Source organism: Helianthus annuus, chromosome 13 (assembly GCF_002127325.2).
Source record: "Helianthus annuus cultivar XRQ/B chromosome 13, HanXRQr2.0-SUNRISE, whole genome shotgun sequence".
In the NCBI taxonomy this organism is placed as follows: Eukaryota; Viridiplantae; Streptophyta; class Magnoliopsida; order Asterales; family Asteraceae; genus Helianthus; species Helianthus annuus.
In genome coordinates this window covers 19,015,545-19,035,265 of record NC_035445.2, presented here as the reverse complement: position 1 = coordinate 19,035,265, position 19,721 = coordinate 19,015,545, and the positions used below count along the sequence as shown (strand labels likewise).

The 19,721-nt window shown below is 39.2% G+C and overlaps 1 protein-coding gene across 1 annotated transcript; it reads right to left on the bottom strand.

The window, feature by feature from the left end:
- Nucleotides 1–888: 888 nt before the first annotated feature.
- Nucleotides 889–6,009, bottom strand: LOC110900451. The gene is made up of 3 exons (XM_022147339.1): nucleotides 4,557–6,009; nucleotides 2,185–4,450; nucleotides 889–2,092 (listed from the first exon to the last, which is right to left on the bottom strand). The coding sequence occupies exons 1-3, from the start codon at nucleotides 6,007–6,009 to the stop codon at nucleotides 889–891; spliced, it is 4,923 nt and encodes a 1,640-aa protein (XP_022003031.1).
- Nucleotides 6,010–19,721: the final 13,712 nt, after the last annotated feature.

Below are 19,721 nucleotides of genomic sequence, written 5' to 3'. Positions count from 1 at the left end.
TAACATCCCGGTCCGTGATTTCGACTGGTTCCTCGATAAATCGCAACTGTTCGTCGATAGTGAGTTCCTTCAAAGGAACTATAAGGGTCTCATCTGACAGACACTTCTTCAGATTCGACACGTGGAAAACGTTGTGAACTGCACCGAGTTCTGCTGGTAGGTTCAGTCTGTAGGCCACTTTGCCTATTCTTTCAATGATTTCGAACGGTCCGACATACCGCGGATTAAGTTTACCCCGTTTGCCAAAACGAACCACACCCTTCCAGGGTGAGACTTTAAGTAGCACTCGATCCCCAACTTGGAACTCGAGTGGTTTCCAACGCTTATCAGCGTAACTTTTCTAACGGTCACGAGCCGCCGCCACGCGTTGCCGTATCTATGCAATCCGTTCAGTAGCATCAACTACAAGTTCTGGACCTGTGATCTGACTATCCCCCACCTCTGCCCAACAGAGAGGTGACCGGCATTTACGTCCGTACAATGCCTCGAATGGAGCGACTTGGATGCTGGTATGGTAACTGTTATTGTACGAAAATCCACTAACGGGAGATGCTTTTCCCAGCTGTTGCCGAAATCAATAACACACGCCCGAAGCATGTTTTCTAGAGTCTGGATAGTGCGCTCAGACTGCCCATCCGTCTGAGGGTGATAAGCTGTGCTCATGTCTAATCGTGAGCCAAAAGCTTTTTTTTTGGGTAAAGGGTTACCCCGGTGATTCTATATATTCACAAACATGAAAAACAAGTAGTGTAGAGAGTCCACACTAGTTCAATCATGAGACATGCCCCATGAAAGTAAAACAAAGGAAATAACAACCAAACGAAATAACCAACAAGACTAGAACCACTAGAATAACATCTAGGACATAGCTACATAAACAAGAACTAATCAGCCACCATCATCGTCCACATTTCCCTTGTGAATCTCCCAATCTTCTAACAATCTTCGCACTCTTGTAGTACTCTTGAGCTTGGCTCCCATCAGCTTGTACCTAACCGTTGATAATATAATTTCACCGATTTTCTCCGGAGGCCTCAACTGGTATTTAAATAATCTAGCATTTCTTTCTTGCCAATCGAAATATAAAGCAGCAGCCACCAAAATTTTAGCAACAAAAAACCCTGCTGCTTTAGACCGAGCTCGAGCCAGCAACCAATCAACAATATCAGCCCATATCGGCCTGACCGTAGACATACCCACCTTGTTTCGAATAATCAGCCACACTTGAGATGAGTACTCGCATTCAAAGAATAAATGCGCATGAGAGTCAAAGTTTTTGTAACATAACAGGCAGCACATCATATTCATATTCTTCCTCCGCGACAACTCCCAATTTAAAATTTTATCTTGAGTCAAGAGTTTACCTTTCATTACCAACCACATCATAAACGCATGCCTGGGAATACACTGCGAGAACCAAACAATGTTGCACCAATTAACTTCAGGATCTTTGTGACGAATTGAATGCCAAAGACCCGAAGAAGAAAACTCAGATTTATCAGTGCCATCTCTCCATAACAGTCTATCAGGTTTCGTCGGATTCAAATGAAGCTGATCCAATTGGATGAGAACCGGAAATAAATCTCTCCATGCCATAGGCCAAGACCAAGAACCATGAGAGTAAATGTTAGCCACAGTATCGTCCAGCATAAAATCAGCATCAGAAATGTTTCTCGGCGAAATAAAGTTATCGAGCGGACCTATATCACACCAATAGTCGAACCAAGCAGAAGTTTTAACGCCATTTCCCACCTCCGACCATATATGATTTCTGATAAGCGGCCTCAACTGAACCAATTTTCTCCAAGACCAACAGCAATTAGAAGGGGTTTTACACACCCAGAAACTCTTGCCTTTAAGACGGTAGCTATACACCCATTCAACCCATAGAGAATCCCGCTTCGAAACAATGCTCCAAATGTGATTAGACATAAGAGCCTTGTTCATATCCCCAATGCGTCTAATGCCCAAACCTCCTTCATACTTTGGCGTGCAAACAGCCTTCCAAGAAACCTTAGCTTTGCCTTTAGAAAACGAGCTCTCCTGGGACCATAAGAAGTTACGCATACAAGCTTCAAGCTCATTAATGATCCTAGCCGGTAACATAAAAACAGAAGACCAATAGATGTGCATGGACGAGAGAACCGAAACAATAAGCTGAAGCCTACCGCAAAAGAGAGTAACTTGTTCCTCCAATGTGTTATACGCTTCTCTAATCTTTCCACAAGCACTCGACAATCATTATAACCAAGCCTAGAAGAGATTAAGGGGACCCCTAAATATCTGACCGGCAGTTTTCCTTCCACAAAAGGCATGAGCTCCAGAATAGCTTCTTTTACATGGTTACTAACATTGCAGAAGAAAATGGTACTTTTTTGATTACTAGGCACTAGCCCCGACATCTTAGTGAACTTTGAGAGAGATGTCATAATACACCGAGCCGAGTTGACTTCTCCTCTAGCAAACAGGAACAAATCATCGGCAAAACAAAGATTGATAATCTGCTGTTTTTCGCATTTATTATGAAATTTAAAAGAAGAATCGATACGGACAGCATGATGAAGAATGGAAGTTAGAACCTCCATAACCAAAGTAAAGAGGTAAGGAGAAATTGGATCCCCTTGCCGTAACCCTCGTTTGCCCTTAAAGAAGCCATGAACTGTCCCATTGACACATATAGAAAAAGAGGCAGTCGAGACACACACCATAATCCAATCAACCATCTTCCGATGAAACCCAAATCCAAGCAAAGCATTTTTTAGAAAACCCCAGTCAACCGTGTCATAAGCTTTCTGGATATCAACTTTAAAGGCACATCTTGGAGGGCCCGAATGTCTATGGTAATTATGCATTAATTCTTGAGTCAGCATAATATTATCCGATATTCTTCGTCCTGGAACAAACGCTGATTGATTAATGCTTACGATGTCATTTAGAGCATTTTTTATTCTGTCAGCCACAATTTTACTGATACACTTGTATAACACATTACAGCACGCAATTGGACGGTAATCAATGACAGCTGAAGGAGTAGGAATTTTCGGAATTAGCACAATATTCGTGTGATTCAATTCCCGAAGAAGGTTTCCTGTCTCAAAAAAATCAACAATAGCACAAGTAATATCATTACCAACAATAGGCCAGGCACTTTTAAAAAACGCTGTTGTATACCCATCAGGACTAGGCGCTTTATCGATACCAATAGAAAACATGGCCTTTTTCACCTCTTCCGCCGTAACTTGTCGAATCATATGAGTAGCAACCTGAGGAGCAAGGACTTTAGAGAATAAATCCGGAGCCGGAGTAAGAGAAATATCGCCTTGAGACCCAAAAAATTTTTCGTAATGCTGAACAAATGGTTGATAAACGTTATCTCCTTCAAAAAGATTGCCTGCCGAATCTTTGATCACCTCAATCCGACTAACATGATTTCTGACTTTCAGCGATGAATGAACAAATGCCGAGTTCATATCCCCCGCACTCAACCAATCAACTTTTGACTTTTGTTTCAGAAATTGTTCCTCATCTAACGAAGCCTCTTGGAGCTGACGACTGATCGAAGTCTCAGAAACTCGTAAATCCGCATTAGCTGGATCCCGATCAATAAGAAGCTGAATAGAATCCAGCTCCACGCGCAGATTTTCAACTTTTTTATGCAGATTGCCTTGCTTGAAAAGCAAGGAGCGCAACGGGTGTTTCAGTAACCGGAGTTTTTTTACCACCCTAAATTGATGAACACCATTCACATACGTCTCCCATTTATCTTTAACAATATCCGAAAACTCAGGTTTGAAAACCAGGAAATTAGCAAACTTGAAGGACCTAGGCTTCAACATACCAGCATCCGGGAACGAAAGAATGCACGGGCAGTGATCCGATAACCTATACGGCTTAAACATGGCAACCGAATTAGGAAAATCAGCTATAAAAGCTGTATTACCCATCACTCGATCAAGTTTCTTTAGTAACCCTACCCCGTTTTTTGGTTTTTGAGTCCATGTAAAATGGATCCCCATTCGGTTGATATCTACAACCTCAATATTATCCACACATTCCTGAAAATCTCTCATACCAATAGAAATCGATGACGTTCCCATAGAATTATCTTCAATGTTGAGAGCCGAGATAAAATCACCCATAATGCACCAAGGTTTATCATTAACAAGGGCTTTATGCACTGAGAGATTATGCCACAACTCTTTACGGGAAACATAATAATTAGCAGCATAAATAAAAGAACAAAAAATCATTCTTTTATCCAATTTAAACACAAGCTGAAGATGCATAACCTGAGGAGATCGAGACAAAATCATCACATCAAAAATAGCCGGGTTCCATCCAATAATAATTCTCGTGCCTTTGTCACAACAACCACCGTGAGAAGTCCACTCCCACGAACGAAAAACTGACTTGCACACCTTACCCAAATTACCAACATCCACATGAGATTCTAATATAGCACACAAACTCAAATTAAAATCTTTGACAGCCTTTCGAACCTCTTTTTGTTTAAGCGGGCGGTTCAACCCCCTTATATTCCAAGAAGCGATACTAACCATCATTAACTATCGGAGAAGGAGTGCTTTCCCCTTTACTTTTAATATTAAGAGTACCCTCCTTTAAAAACCCGTCCATATCAAAATCATTCTCAATAACCTCATCTTCATCGGACTCATCATTGTTTACCCCCGACTTTGTGTTACTAGTTCCTGCAACATCTTCCACTTCGTTAAGAACATCAAAAGGATTACTCGACCTTACATCCGTAGCACTCGATGTTTTATTGGTGTCCCCCTTCGGCTTTGAACCTACCGGCCGATATTCGAACTTTGATTTTTGTTTATTCACGGGTATACCCACTTTCTTCGCCGCTTTCTTGCCGTAAACACCTGTGTACCCATCCTGGTCCACGATTGGCCCCTTCTTAGCTGGACGATTCTTTTGAGCATTCCAATTTTGGTTTTCCTGGATAGCTTTGTCCGGTCTCCTCGGCTGTTTAGGATAAACATCAGTCGCATGACCGAAGACACAACACTTAGCACACCGATGCGGATTCCACTCATATTCCACAAACATGGTCTCTTTAATAAAACCCTCCCCTTCAGGTTCTGGTATTGCCATTGAAATTTCTTCCCGGAGGTCATTATCTGCTGATATCTCAATCAGAGCTCTAGCATAGCTACTACGGCCCCAGGATTCCATGCACATAGATGTGGTAAACGAGTCAAGCATTTTTGGATCCCCAATAGTTGTTGCAATCAAGCTCAATCCATCCTCTGTATAAGCCGCTAAAGGAACTTCGTGGATTTTGACCCATACTTGAACTTTCTTGACCTCCTTCTTTTCAAGCTTAGTAGTTGGCGTCCAGTTATCAAGAAATAATGGTTGCGATCTGATTATCCATGGCCCATCCTTAAGGACGTTCGACATACCCACTTCATCGTTAAACTTGAAAAAGAAAAAACCATTCGCGTTCATCATAGTTTTAAGTAACCCATATTTTTTCCAATTTGTGCGCACAAAATAATCAACCACTGGGAATGCAACCCGATCACCTAAGAAATACCCATAAAGAGTATTAGCCATCTTATCTTGCACAGAACGAACTGATTCCCTTTGTAGGACAACATCACAACCATCATACTTCTCGGAACTGGCAAGTGACCGAAAATTAACTTTCTTCACAGAATTAGCAGCTACCGTATCTGCATAAGACATAGGTTTGGCACTAGATCCCTTAGGCGGCTGACCATCCAGATTATCACCCCCATCAGATTTAGACCAAGCAGCATCATATTCCGATTGAGAAACCGGAACAGTGATCTTAACAAGTTCATCAATTACATTAAAATTTTTATCCACTTGATGCGGAAATTGCACAGAACCCCTTCTAGGTAAGACCGGATTACCATCAATATTGACCACTCGACTTGTCAAACCCTTATACTGAAACGACGGCTTACCTCGATCACGAAGAACAGAATCATCAATTTTAGGACGATCATCCATGATGAAATAGACACCTCTCCCTATCGAACAATAAGAATAATAACCATGCACACAGAAGACACGTAGCCAAGAAAACCAAGAACCCGAAAAGCAGAAAAAAGAGAAACCCTAATTCTAACAAACCCTATCCTATGTATCCTTCCGTAATCTATAGTAACCCTATTAATCAAAATCTTAGCAAGATCGATCAACCAAGATGACTATAAACAACTTCAGAATAACACAAAGATAAGGCGGCGAACGAAATCAAGAAAGAAAAAATCCTAGACGAAAATCAGTCAAACCTGCTAACGAGTTCGTTATAGAGATTCAAGGATAATCCCTAATCACAGACTGTTATACAGAGAATTACGATAAAGATCTGAGGATTCATGAAGAACAACGAAATCGCCAAGCTAGAGAGAGAGCATTAGGGTTTTTCACTATGTGAGCCAAAAGCTTTGTGCATTGCGACAATTATTTAAATAATGAATTTCATTTCATTGCTAAAGAGTCAATTATATCAATTGAAATCAAATACAACAACTTGAAACAAAAGAATCACATTACATTAAGTATAAAAAATTAAAAATGTGTTTCTAGGCATCCTACTAAGTTCCATGCATCATCAACGTCATCGTTAAACCCGCAACATGTTTTAAAAGCGTAGTCCAATACAAACGTATTGGCGAGTACACTAGTTTTAGACACATGGCATAAGTAAAAAAAGTATTTCTCAAATCCAACATGGCAATTTGGTATATGTGACAACCCGAACTTTCAAGGTTAGTGGCGTGTAATCTTGTGATCTTAACTCCGTTAAACTTAAACGTTTGATTTCAAGGTTAAATAACTTATCGGAAACCGTTGGGCCGCGTATATTTTGGGCTTTATAACTATACCTTGCAAACACTCACAACATTCACCATATCGGCCCAAGGCCCAATTAATTATTTGTGTGCTTTGATTTCCTGGTATGTCTCGATAACTTGGCCCAAGATTGTAGATAACTTGGCCCAAGATTGTAGCCGAAGTAAACTAATTAGCGGCCCACTTTAATTTAGTTGTTACCCTTTTATAAAGCCATGTACATAACATCTTGGTTAATCTCAAAACTACAACAAACCCTATCCTTCCTCTTCCCTGATTCGCGACGGGCATAGCAGACCCCCCCCCCCCTCTCATGACATCATCCTAGCGGATCAAGTTGCTGGGTTAGTAATTTCTCTTGTTTGATTTGTTTTGATAATCGTGTTTGTGTGTATGTGATCTTGATCGCATGAATGTGATGAATATGGTGTTAGGATTGTAGTAATCAATCTTGTTAAACCTTCTGTTGAACCAAATCAAGAAGTGTTAGATTAGGGTTGCATGCATACTAGGTTCGAATAGGGAGATTATGATATGCATGGTTGTACTGATTATTATGACCGGCTATGTGTATTTAATGTCATGTTGAGTCGCTAGATCTATGCAAAATATTGGTTATGATGAGAAGTAATAAAATAATGTATGTGATTATTAATAGAGTTGTGAATTGTTGATGATTATTTTGAACAAATAAGTATGAAAACTAGAATTCTGGTCAACCAAATATGATGCCTCAAATATTCTATTATGTGCGTATAGATAGTTATATATGGAATAGGGTTATGGTTTTGATAATTTGATGAGGAATGCATTAATAGAACAAACTGTACGTTGACTTATAAATATCTATGCAATGACAATGGGTTAACACAAGGATTGAGGGTTAGATAATTACTGTTCATACATTTAAAAAGTTTGTAAAATTCATAACTCAATCAACAACAGTATATGTATGCGAAGTTCACATATATTGTGACACCTGTGTCACTTCAACCATCAAACAAATGCCAAACCAAGGAAATATTGTATTTCATACTTGGGATTTGTATAAATATGTGTATGCTTTGCACATATCAATTCTTGTTCAATTTCATACTCTACAACGCTTTCTGGAGAATTATACGCAAACTGGTGCATAAACGTACTCAGTTTAATGCGACAAATACTCCGGGAGACCATCATACACTTAACATACCTTAAATAACCTTTACATAACTTAGAAATAAGTTTTGAAGGCATTGGTATGGCAAAAACAAGTTAATTCGCTTACAGGGACTAAACTTGACAAACTGCGAAAGTATGCCAATTTGAACTGTAACGAACATTCCGGAACATGTCCATAAGTTAAACATACCATATATATCCTTTACATAGCTTAGAAATAGGCTTTGAGGGGTTTGGTATGCTAAAACAAACTTTTGGAACATTCAGGGACTAAAAGTGTCAAAAAGTGCACAAGTTTGCACTTTCGCGCATAACTTACGTTCTGAATACATCCGGACATCCAAAAATTTATGTAAGCATCCTAATATTATGCCTTAGTGTTTGGCATGAGAAAAATCCATTCGTCGCGTCATTTGGATCGTCTTTCGCGCTTATGCGCATTCCGTCGTAACTAAGCGAACATCGCGATCGTACGACCAAACGAACCGACATCCGGAATATTTTTGAGCATATTTCAAGTCCCCTACACTTTAACTTCATCCTAGAGCCTTGAAATGAGGTTAACGGGGCTTAAACGTGCCAAAAATGGGCCAAATTACGTGTTTCTTAAGTGCAGGGACCAAAAATGAAATTTCTGATCTGTGGACCTTAGGCGGGGCGCGTAAGGATTGTCCAAATCCTTACGCGGGGCGCGTGGGACTATCAGACAGATTCAATGTATGCATTTAATGCAGTTGGCTCTTCGGATCGCGAAAGGGTCGAAGGCCTTTTCACCCAAATGAAAGGCCAAGGGGCAAATTCACTGAATCTAGCATGGGACACGTGTACGCACGAGATCGCGGCACGATATTCGATAAAATGATCCTAACGGTTCCACTTTTCCTATAAATACCCCCCCCCCTTTTGTGTAAAAATCACAAAATCAGATCTTAAAGCTCTAAGTTGAAACCATTGTTTCATACCTGAGCTATTTGGTCTTGATTAGCACTCGGGGACCCTCCGTAAGTCTTCTTTCGCTCTTTTATTCGCTTTTCGAGTCCGAAAGTCAACGTTTTGTTGACTTTCTGCATTGACCAGCTTATGGTCGATGCGAAGTTCATGGAACTTCATAACGTGAGCGTGATCACGATGGTTATAGTCCGTAGTGACTATACCTACTGATCACCACGTTAACTAGGCTCAGTGACGAGTCGTAGTTTCGGCCAAAATGCGCATTCTTGCGTATTTTGTAACCAAACTACTCGTGGGCATCAAAGCCGTTTGTTTTGATGCCAAACCTGTTTCTAAACATAGTTAAGCATGTTCTAACATGCTTAGCTCGTCACTTTTAGCTTAGTGCTTATATAGGGTCGTAAGGTAAGCGATTTAAACCATCGCTTATACTTTCGAACCCGACCCATTTGGTCGGTCATTAGGACCCGACCAAACACATTTGGTGACCATAGCTATAACCTTCCGAGGTTATACCGTGTGGTCGCAATGTTAGGCGTTCCGAACGCGTTCTACGCGAACGATGCGTTAGGGTAGCATAAGCTACCTAAACGGGTCGTGATGGGGCGTAAGCACTTAGATTAGTTTCATTTTAGTATGTAGGCTTTGCTAAGCCATATTATACGAGTCTCCATACCCGTTTGGTTTACGAACCCGCGTACTGTCCGATCCTTCCGATTTGGTCCGGTATATTAACATAAGCTACCTATTAGGTGCTGTTGATATTCCGTGATCTTTAGCATTATCCGGTTATTATACAAGGAATCCAAAGCAATCTCAGGTGAGTACATAGTTCCCCTCTTTTACTGTTTTCTGAACTGTTTTGGGGTGAAGCATGTGTACCTATCTGTTATTTTCATGATTTCAAAGTATAATTGATTATACATGATAGTATTTATCTTTTGACAAACTAAATGACTATCTATGGTTTAAACACTGATTTCTCAAAAATTACAAAAGTAATTGTTGGAATAGTACTTATTTTGTTCACCAGACCGATTGGTAGTATGATATAGCGCTATAGGACTAGACACCCCATTCCTGTTGTCATGGAATGTCTGAAACCAATTTGTTTCTCCATCCAAATAGGGATTTCCTTTGTGGTATCCTTATAGTCTCAAAGGTGTAGTTTGATGCACCAGGTCTGAATGAATTCTTAAATCGCACCTTTAAAGTATATTTTGATATACTCCCAAAAAGTATAGTTTGATATACTCTCATGTGTGGTATTGTACAGAACCAACATATATTTTGTAATCATCCAAAGCATATTTTGATATGTTATTTACAAACCAAGACATAGTTTAATATGTTATTTATCACATCCAAAGCATATTCTGATATGTTACTTACAAAACTAAAGCATAGTTTAATGTGTTATTTATAAATCTAAGGTATACCTGTAATATACTACTGAAAACTATTATTTTGAACAACTAAAGTATATTTGATATACTATCTATCAAACGATTTGGTTTTGGTTAGTGTTTAGATAACAGAACGAGTGTAATGTGATGAAAACATGGTAGATACGCCGCTGGTACTTCTTATATATAAGTGTTTTCATTGCATTACATACCGTGGCGTTATTTAGTACACTTGGGTTAACAATATTGGAACTGAAATATATTTTAATATATTACTTATTCAACTTTCTTAAAACCAAGGTATATTTTATATATACCATAAACGTTTTATTAAAACATTGTTTTTCAAACAAACTTAACTTATACAAACTCATTTTACATGGTTATTCAGTTAACCATACATTATTCTCTTATTTATACATATCATCTGATCCTATCGTTTTTCAAATGATTTACAAGACAAAGCAAAAATACGAGGTTCATGACTAAACATTTTCTCAAACTCAAGTCATGAACTCCGTTTTCACAAAACCTATGTATCTCACAGGCATTTTTATGCTGACGTACCTATTTTTACACATGTTTCAGGTGCTGTCTTGAGATGATTGTTGATGCATGCTACATTTAGGATGGACTCGTGCCTTAGCAACTTTAAAACTTGGAAGATCATAGTTGTACTTATGTGATTGTAATAGAACAACGAGTTCATTTAATCAATAAAACAATATTTAAATTTCCATGTGTTATGAAACAATGATTCTGTTACAACACTCCCCGACGTTTCCGCCACGTTTTGTATGTTCTACGTGGTCGGGGTGTGACAGAAAAGTTGGTATCAGAGCTCATGGTTATAGGGAATTAGGTTATTAGTAATGCTTTGACCTAGTCTATAACCTTCCTAGGACCCTAACGCGAGTTTACTTGCGTTTAGTCATAAAACAACACCGTCACCTATCCTTAGGCGACGACCGCAACAAGAACATAAATTTCCAAAACCGCTTTGAAAACTAATCATCTGTTCTAGGATGATTGATTACTAGGTTTTGAACCCTCTGTTATAAGGTTTTGAACCCCTTTGAATTTTCAAAACTCTCGTCAAAGTTGGTCTAAATATTGTGAACACATGCAAACTGGAAGGGTGGGTGCCTGTACCCTGAGTTTTCTGTCTAAGGCTAGAGTGTTCGTACAAATCCACATAATCGGACCAGTCACTCTTACCTGGGAACTCTTGGGGTGAGTGTCCACTTATAGGCGAGCATGTCTTCGCGATACATTATTTTTGACCTATTTGCTTTGATTAATCACCAGGTCGTGTGTTGCTTTGTAGTAACAGACAGACGGCCACTATCCTTGCTTTCATCAGATTTGTTCCATCTCATTCTTTTCGTCTAATTCTCTCACTCGTTTCCTCTCATGTTTCCTCTTTTAGAATGCCTCCTCGACGCGACAATCAGATGGCGAATGCCGAACTGGCGGAAATCATCGCGCAACAAATGGCTGCTGCCTTCCCAATTCTTTATGCTCAAATAACTCAAGCCATCAACAACAACAATGCTCCATGCAATTTCAAGATTTTTAACTCAGCTAAACCGCTCAAGTTCAATGGTTCTGAGGGAGCAACTGGGCTTCTTCAATGGTTCGAGAGCATTGAGAATACTTTCCGTCACGTTCAGTGTCCTGAAAATCGCAAGGTCGAGTTTTCTTCGAGTGTGTTTCAGAAGAGGGCTCTTACATGGTGGAACGGGGTTATGAGAGACCGCGGTGCAGAGGTTGCATTAGCACAGACTTGGGCCGAGCTTAGGGCTCTTATGATGAAGGAGTTCTGTCCTCGTCATGAGCTTAGGGCTCTAGAAAGGGAATTTGATGATTTAAAGCAAGACAGTGGGGAACATCGAGCCTATACTGATCGCTATGAGGAATTGAGCTTGTTATGCCCTACTATGGTTACGCCTCTGGATAAGGCGATTGAGAAATACATTGATGGGCTTCCTGACGTAGTTCAGGACATCGTTACTGGCAGCAACCCTACTACTGTCAGACAAGCCATTGAATTGGCTGCCACTCTGACTGAATCCCAAATCAGGAAGCGCAAGCTGTTTCGGAAGGGCGACCTAAGACCATCTGACAAGACTGCTCATGTGGAACCAAAGGAAGAAAGTGCTGAGGTGTCCAAGAAGAAAAAGCGCAAAGCCTCTCAAAGCTACGCTGTAACTGCTCAAGACAAACAAGTTGCACCAAACCAGCCAACACAACCTCGTAAAAGACAAAACTATGTTGGTACTGCACCGTTGTGCAACAAATGCAACCGTCATCATCTAGAGCAAGAGCAGTGTCACAAATGTACCCACTGTGGGCGGTTGGGACATTTGATCAATGTTTGTCGTTATGCAAATCAAGCTGCTGCAAACCCTGCTGCTGTTCAAGCACGGTTCCCTCCAGGGTCATGTTATAACTGTGGTGACCTTACCCACTACAGGAACAATTGCCCAAGGCTTGTTAACATACCTCCAGCGCGTGGACGAGTGTTCAACATCAATGAGGCAAACATGAACAATGATGCAGCAGTGAACAATTAGTGTTTTGTATTACCTTAGTTGCTATCTTTTGACACTTCAAGACAATTCCGTTGTTACATAAATAAAGAATTGTTGTTTTTATTTCTGCAAAATTTATGCGTTTGTGTGAATGCTTGATGCAACTTTATGATGTCAACCCAAAGACAAACTACTCGTATGGTTCTGTCATATTATGATCACTTGTGATCTCCCCAAGAACCTTAAAATCTCGTTTCTTTTAAACAAAGTCAAACACTTATTGAGAATCCCTCTATCTTTATAGATAGATCTTCATAAATCGTTAAAGTGCCAAATGAAATCCATAGGTTGGATTCCTAGTATGCCTTAATATCCATACCTAAGGATAACAAAATAAAGAATCAAGTTAACTAAATTTGTGCTTATGTATTTTCTTACATGTTTTGTGGTTGTATGTGATCCATCCAAATCCTCATAGAATCTTTCATATCTTCGTACGAGAGATTCATAATGGGATATCCAAAGATACTATCTTAAACCCTCAATGGATTTCAACAGTGTAGTTAAGTCCCTCGGGTTATAAAGTATTATTCTATAATTGGACCTCTTGAAAGGTCTGCTTAAACAGATTGATTTTGAAAATCTGATTAGAAATATCATGTGATGATATAAAAATGATCCCTTAAGCGGTCTATTTAAAGAGATCGTACGACGGTCTAGTTAAGAAGATCATGTGTTGATCTAGTTAAAAGATCGTTCGTTGATCGAATTAAAAGGATCCTTTGGTGGTCTAGTCAAATCGCTTCATATTTATTCAAGTAATTTTTCCTACGGATTATGAAATGGACTGTGCGGACTGTGCAAGGAATTACGTAATTATGGAGGCCTACATAATTATGGAATTCAGTGCACAGGAACCACAGGAAGTTTCATCATGTGTTAAGACCTAGTGACAAGAATAATGATACGGGAGAAGTCTCGGACCTCGACCAATGTCATTTATTCTCACACTCCCCCAATTCTGATCTCAAACACACACCAAGTTTTCCTATGATAAGCCTTCATAAGAAACGTTCGTCAATCAGTAGTTCAAAATTTCATGTTTTCCTATTTCAAGGAATTCACTCTGAGGGTTAACAAATTCGCTAAGAATCCTAACATGGCCCAGGGTTTTTCCTAAGGGTTCAATGGATCTATTATAAGGCGAAACCTTCACAGCTGTCCTCACGAGTTTCCTCTAGAATTAAATTTCGGGACGAAATTTCCTAAAGTAGGGGAGACTGTGACACCTGTGTCACTTCAACCATCAAACAAATGCCAAACCAAGGAAATATTGTATTTCATACTTGGGATTTGTATAAATATGTGTATGCTTTGCACATATCAATTCTTGTTCAATTTCATACTCTACAACGCTTTCTGGAGAATTATACGCAAACTGGTGCATAAACGTACTCAGTTTAATGCGACAAATACTCCGGGAGACCATCATACACTTAACATACCTTAAATAACCTTTACATAACTTAGAAATAAGTTTTGAAGGCATTGGTATGGCAAAAACAAGTTAATTCGCTTACAGGGACTAAACTTGACAAACTGCGAAAGTATGCCAATTTGAACTGTAACGAACATTCCGGAACATGTCCATAAGTTAAACATACCATATATATCCTTTACATAGCTTAGAAATAGGCTTTGAGGGGTTTGGTATGCTAAAACAAACTTTTGGAACATTCAGGGACTAAAAGTGTCAAAAAGTGCACAAGTTTGCACTTTCGCGCATAACTTACGTTCTGAATACATCCGGACATCCAAAATTTTATGTAAGCATCCTAATATTATGCCTTAGTGTTTGGCATGAGAAAAATCCATTCGTCGCGTCATTTGGATCGTCTTTCGCGCTTATGCGCATTCCGTCGTAACTAAGCGAACATCGCGATCGTACGACCAAACGAACCGACATCCGGAATATTTTTGAGCATATTTCAAGTCCCCTACACTTTAACTTCATCCTAGAGCCTTGAAATGAGGTTAACGGGGCTTAAACGTGCCAAAAATGGGCCAAATTACGTGTTTCTTAAGTGCAGGGACCAAAAATGAAATTTCTGATCTGTGGACCTTAGGCGGGGCGCGTAAGGATTGTCCAAATCCTTACGCGGGGCGCGTGGGACTATCAGACAGATTCAATGTATGCATTTAATGCAGTTGGCTCTTCGGATCGCGAAAGGGTCGAAGGCCTTTTCACCCAAATGAAAGGCCAAGGGGCAAATTCACTGAATCTAGCATGGGACACGTGTACGCACGAGATCGCGGCACGATATTCGATAAAATGATCCTAACGGTTCCACTTTTCCTATAAATACCCCCCCCCCTTTTGTGTAAAAATCACAAAATCAGATCTTAAAGCTCTAAGTTGAAACCATTGTTTCATACCTGAGCTATTTGGTCTTGATTAGCACTCGGGGACCCTCCGTAAGTCTTCTTTCGCTCTTTTATTCGCTTTTCGAGTCCGAAAGTCAACGTTTTGTTGACTTTCTGCATTGACCAGCTTATGGTCGATGCGAAGTTCATGGAACTTCATAACGTGAGCGTGATCACGATGGTTATAGTCCGTAGTGACTATACCTACTGATCACCACGTTAACTAGGCTCAGTGACGAGTCGTAGTTTCGGCCAAAATGCGCATTCTTGCGTATTTTGTAACCAAACTACTCGTGGGCATCAAAGCCGTTTGTTTTGATGCCAAACCTGTTTCTAAACATAGTTAAGCATGTTCTAACATGCTTAGCTCGTCACTTTTAGCTTAGTGCTTATATAGGGTCGTAAGGTAAGCGATTTAAACCATCGCTTATACTTTCGAACCCGACCCATTTGGTCGGTCATTAGGACCCGACCAAACACATTTGGTGACCATAGCTATAACCTTCCGAGGTTATACCGTGTGGTCGCAATGTTAGGCGTTCCGAACGCGTTCTACGCGAACGATGCGTTAGGGTAGCATAAGCTACCTAAACGGGTCGTGATGGGGCGTAAGCACTTAGATTAGTTTCATTTTAGTATGTAGGCTTTGCTAAGCCATATTATACGAGTCTCCATACCCGTTTGGTTTACGAACCCGCGTACTGTCCGATCCTTCCGATTTGGTCCGGTATATTAACATAAGCTACCTATTAGGTGCTGTTGATATTCCGTGATCTTTAGCATTATCCGGTTATTATACAAGGAATCCAAAGCAATCTCAGGTGAGTACATAGTTCCCCTCTTTTACTGTTTTCTGAACTGTTTTGGGGTGAAGCATGTGTACCTATCTGTTATTTTCATGATTTCAAAGTATAATTGATTATACATGATAGTATTTATCTTTTGACAAACTAAATGACTATCTATGGTTTAAACACTGATTTCTCAAAAATTACAAAAGTAATTGTTGGAATAGTACTTATTTTGTTCACCAGACCGATTGGTAGTATGATATAGCGCTATAGGACTAGACACCCCATTCCTGTTGTCATGGAATGTCTGAAACCAATTTGTTTCTCCATCCAAATAGGGATTTCCTTTGTGGTATCCTTATAGTCTCAAAGGTGTAGTTTGATGCACCAGGTCTGAATGAATTCTTAAATCGCACCTTTAAAGTATATTTTGATATACTCCCAAAAAGTATAGTTTGATATACTCTCATGTGTGGTATTGTACAGAACCAACATATATTTTGTAATCATCCAAAGCATATTTTGATATGTTATTTACAAACCAAGACATAGTTTAATATGTTATTTATCACATCCAAAGCATATTCTGATATGTTACTTACAAAACTAAAGCATAGTTTAATGTGTTATTTATAAATCTAAGGTATACCTGTAATATACTACTGAAAACTATTATTTTGAACAACTAAAGTATATTTGATATACTATCTATCAAACGATTTGGTTTTGGTTAGTGTTTAGATAACAGAACGAGTGTAATGTGATGAAAACATGGTAGATACGCCGCTGGTACTTCTTATATATAAGTGTTTTCATTGCATTACATACCGTGGCGTTATTTAGTACACTTGGGTTAACAATATTGGAACTGAAATATATTTTAATATATTACTTATTCAACTTTCTTAAAACCAAGGTATATTTTATATATACCATAAACGTTTTATTAAAACATTGTTTTTCAAACAAACTTAACTTATACAAACTCATTTTACATGGTTATTCAGTTAACCATACATTATTCTCTTATTTATACATATCATCTGATCCTATCGTTTTTCAAATGATTTACAAGACAAAGCAAAAATACGAGGTTCATGACTAAACATTTTCTCAAACTCAAGTCATGAACTCCGTTTTCACAAAACCTATGTATCTCACAGGCATTTTTATGCTGACGTACCTATTTTTACACATGTTTCAGGTGCTGTCTTGAGATGATTGTTGATGCATGCTACATTTAGGATGGACTCGTGCCTTAGCAACTTTAAAACTTGGAAGATCATAGTTGTACTTATGTGATTGTAATAGAACAACGAGTTCATTTAATCAATAAAACAATATTTAAATTTCCATGTGTTATGAAACAATGATTCTGTTACAACACTCCCCGACGTTTCCGCCACGTTTTGTATGTTCTACGTGGTCGGGGTGTGACATATATGAACATGGGTTGTTGTGGAAATCAGGTATGCGGAGTAGGCTGCCAAACCAGTCCACTAAACAATTATCTTGGGCCGCACACATTCTGGTTGCACTGGGCCGCATGAATCAGTTCAGCGGCATATGGTTTAAACATAATATGTGGGTTACAAGTTCATTAGGTTTATATGTTAATTGTTATTATTGGGCCACATTTATTCTAAGTAGTATTGGACTGCTTTGTTTAAAACATATGTTGGATTGGACTTGGAATGTAGTAGGTTGTACGTACTAAGTGATTATCTGATGGTACTAGATTAACTGCTATGATTTGTGTGACACCTGTGTCACTTCAGCCATCAAACAAATACCAAACCAATGAAATATTGTATTTCATACTTGGGATTTGTATAAACATGTGTATCATTTGCACATATCAATTCTTGTTCGATTTCGGGCTCTAAATCGCTTTCTGGAAGGTTATATGCGCACTGATGCGTAAATATAACCAGTTTAATGCAACAAACATTCCGGAATAGTGACATAGGCTTAAAATACCTTAAATAACCTTTACATAACTTAGAAATAAGTTTTGGATGGTTTGGTATGCCGAAATCAAGTCTATTCGCTTACAGGGACTAAATTCGACAAACTGGGAAAGTATGTCAATTTGTACTGTAACGAACATTCCGGAACTTGACCATAAGTTAAACATACCCTAAATATACTTTACATAGCTTAGAAATAGGCTTTGAGGTGTTCGGTGTGCTAAAATAAACTTTTTGGTCATTCAGGGACTAAAAGCGTCAAAAAGTGCATAAGTTTGCATTTTCGCGCATAACTTACGTTCTGAATACATCCGGACATCCAAAAATTTATGTAAGCATCAAAATATTTTATTTTAGTGTTTGGCATAAGAAAAATCCATTCGTCGCGCAATTTGGATCGTTTTTCGCGCTTATGCGCATTCCGTCGTAATTAAGCAAACATCGCGATCGTACGACCAAACGAACCGACATCCGACATATTTTTGAGCATGTTTCATGTCCACAATGTTTAGACATCATTTTAAGGCCTTAAAGTTGGCTTGACGGGCCTTAAACATGTCAAAAATGGCCTTAAAAGCATGCAGGGACTGAAACTGTCATTTATGAAACTTGTTGCTGAACTGGGACACCCAGGCGGGGCGCGTAAGACATGTATAAATCTTACGCGGGGCGCGAGGCCTCCCCAGATATGCAAAATTGCTGTAAACAGCTGTTAACAACTGTTATGCACTCCAAAACCACTTGCAAATGGTATTTTCAATCCATGGGCTGAATCTATGGGTGCCCAAGGTTTCCCAAAACAATGGGCCCATGTGTACGGCCGAGATCGAAGCACGTTTCGCGATGAACTAACGGTGGTGCCATGCCTATAAATACCCCCACCCATTTCATTCATTCCTCACTTGAATTCTGAGATTTTCTCTAAGTTGGAGTGGTTATCACTTCATACCTGAGAAATACTTGGAATTCAATCTTGTGGGGACCTTCTGTAAGTATTCTTTCGCGTTTTTTGTTCGTTTTATTGTTAAAGTCAAACTGTGTTTGACTTTCTGCATTGACCAGCTTATGGTCAGCGCAAAGTTCGTTTGAACTTCATAACGTGAGCGTAATCACGATGGTTATAGTCCCTAGTGACTATACCTACTGATTACCACGTTATCTAGGCTCAGTGACGAGTCATAGTTTCGGCCAAAATGCGTTTTCTCGCGTATTTTGTAATCAAACTACTCTAGGGTATTAAAACCGTTTGTTTTAATACCAAACCTGTTTTCTAACTTTACTAAACATGTTCTAGCATGTTTAGCTCGTCGCTTTTAGATTTGTGCTTGTTTAGGGTCGTAAAGGTAAGCGATCTAATCAATCGCTTATACTTTCGAACCCGACCCATTTGGTCAATCATTAGGATCCGACCAAACACTTTAGGTGACCATAGTGTATAGGGAATAACCTTCCGAGGTTATACCTTATGGTCACGTCGTTTAAATAGTTGTATGATAAGTAGTTCTTATGCCTTAGGTGAATTACCAAAATACCCTTTTTACGCATAAATTCATTTTAAGCATATGTAACCTAAATTTTGACATCTAAACTGATTAGGTAACTATATTAGACATGTTAAGGCAT

Bases quoted from the DNA above. Each gene is read 5' to 3' on its own strand.
- LOC110900451 (XM_022147339.1), bottom strand. From the start codon at position 6,009: ATGGATGATCGTCCTAAAATTGATGATTCTGTTCTTCGTGATCGAGGT. The intron at 4,451-4,556 runs GTTAGTATCGCT...GTGCTATATTAG, and splicing joins TTCTCCGATAGTTAATGATG to AATCTCATGTGGATGTTGGT. The intron at 2,093-2,184 runs GTTACTCTCTTT...GTTACCGGCTAG, and splicing joins ATAACACATTGGAGGAACAA to GATCATTAATGAGCTTGAAG.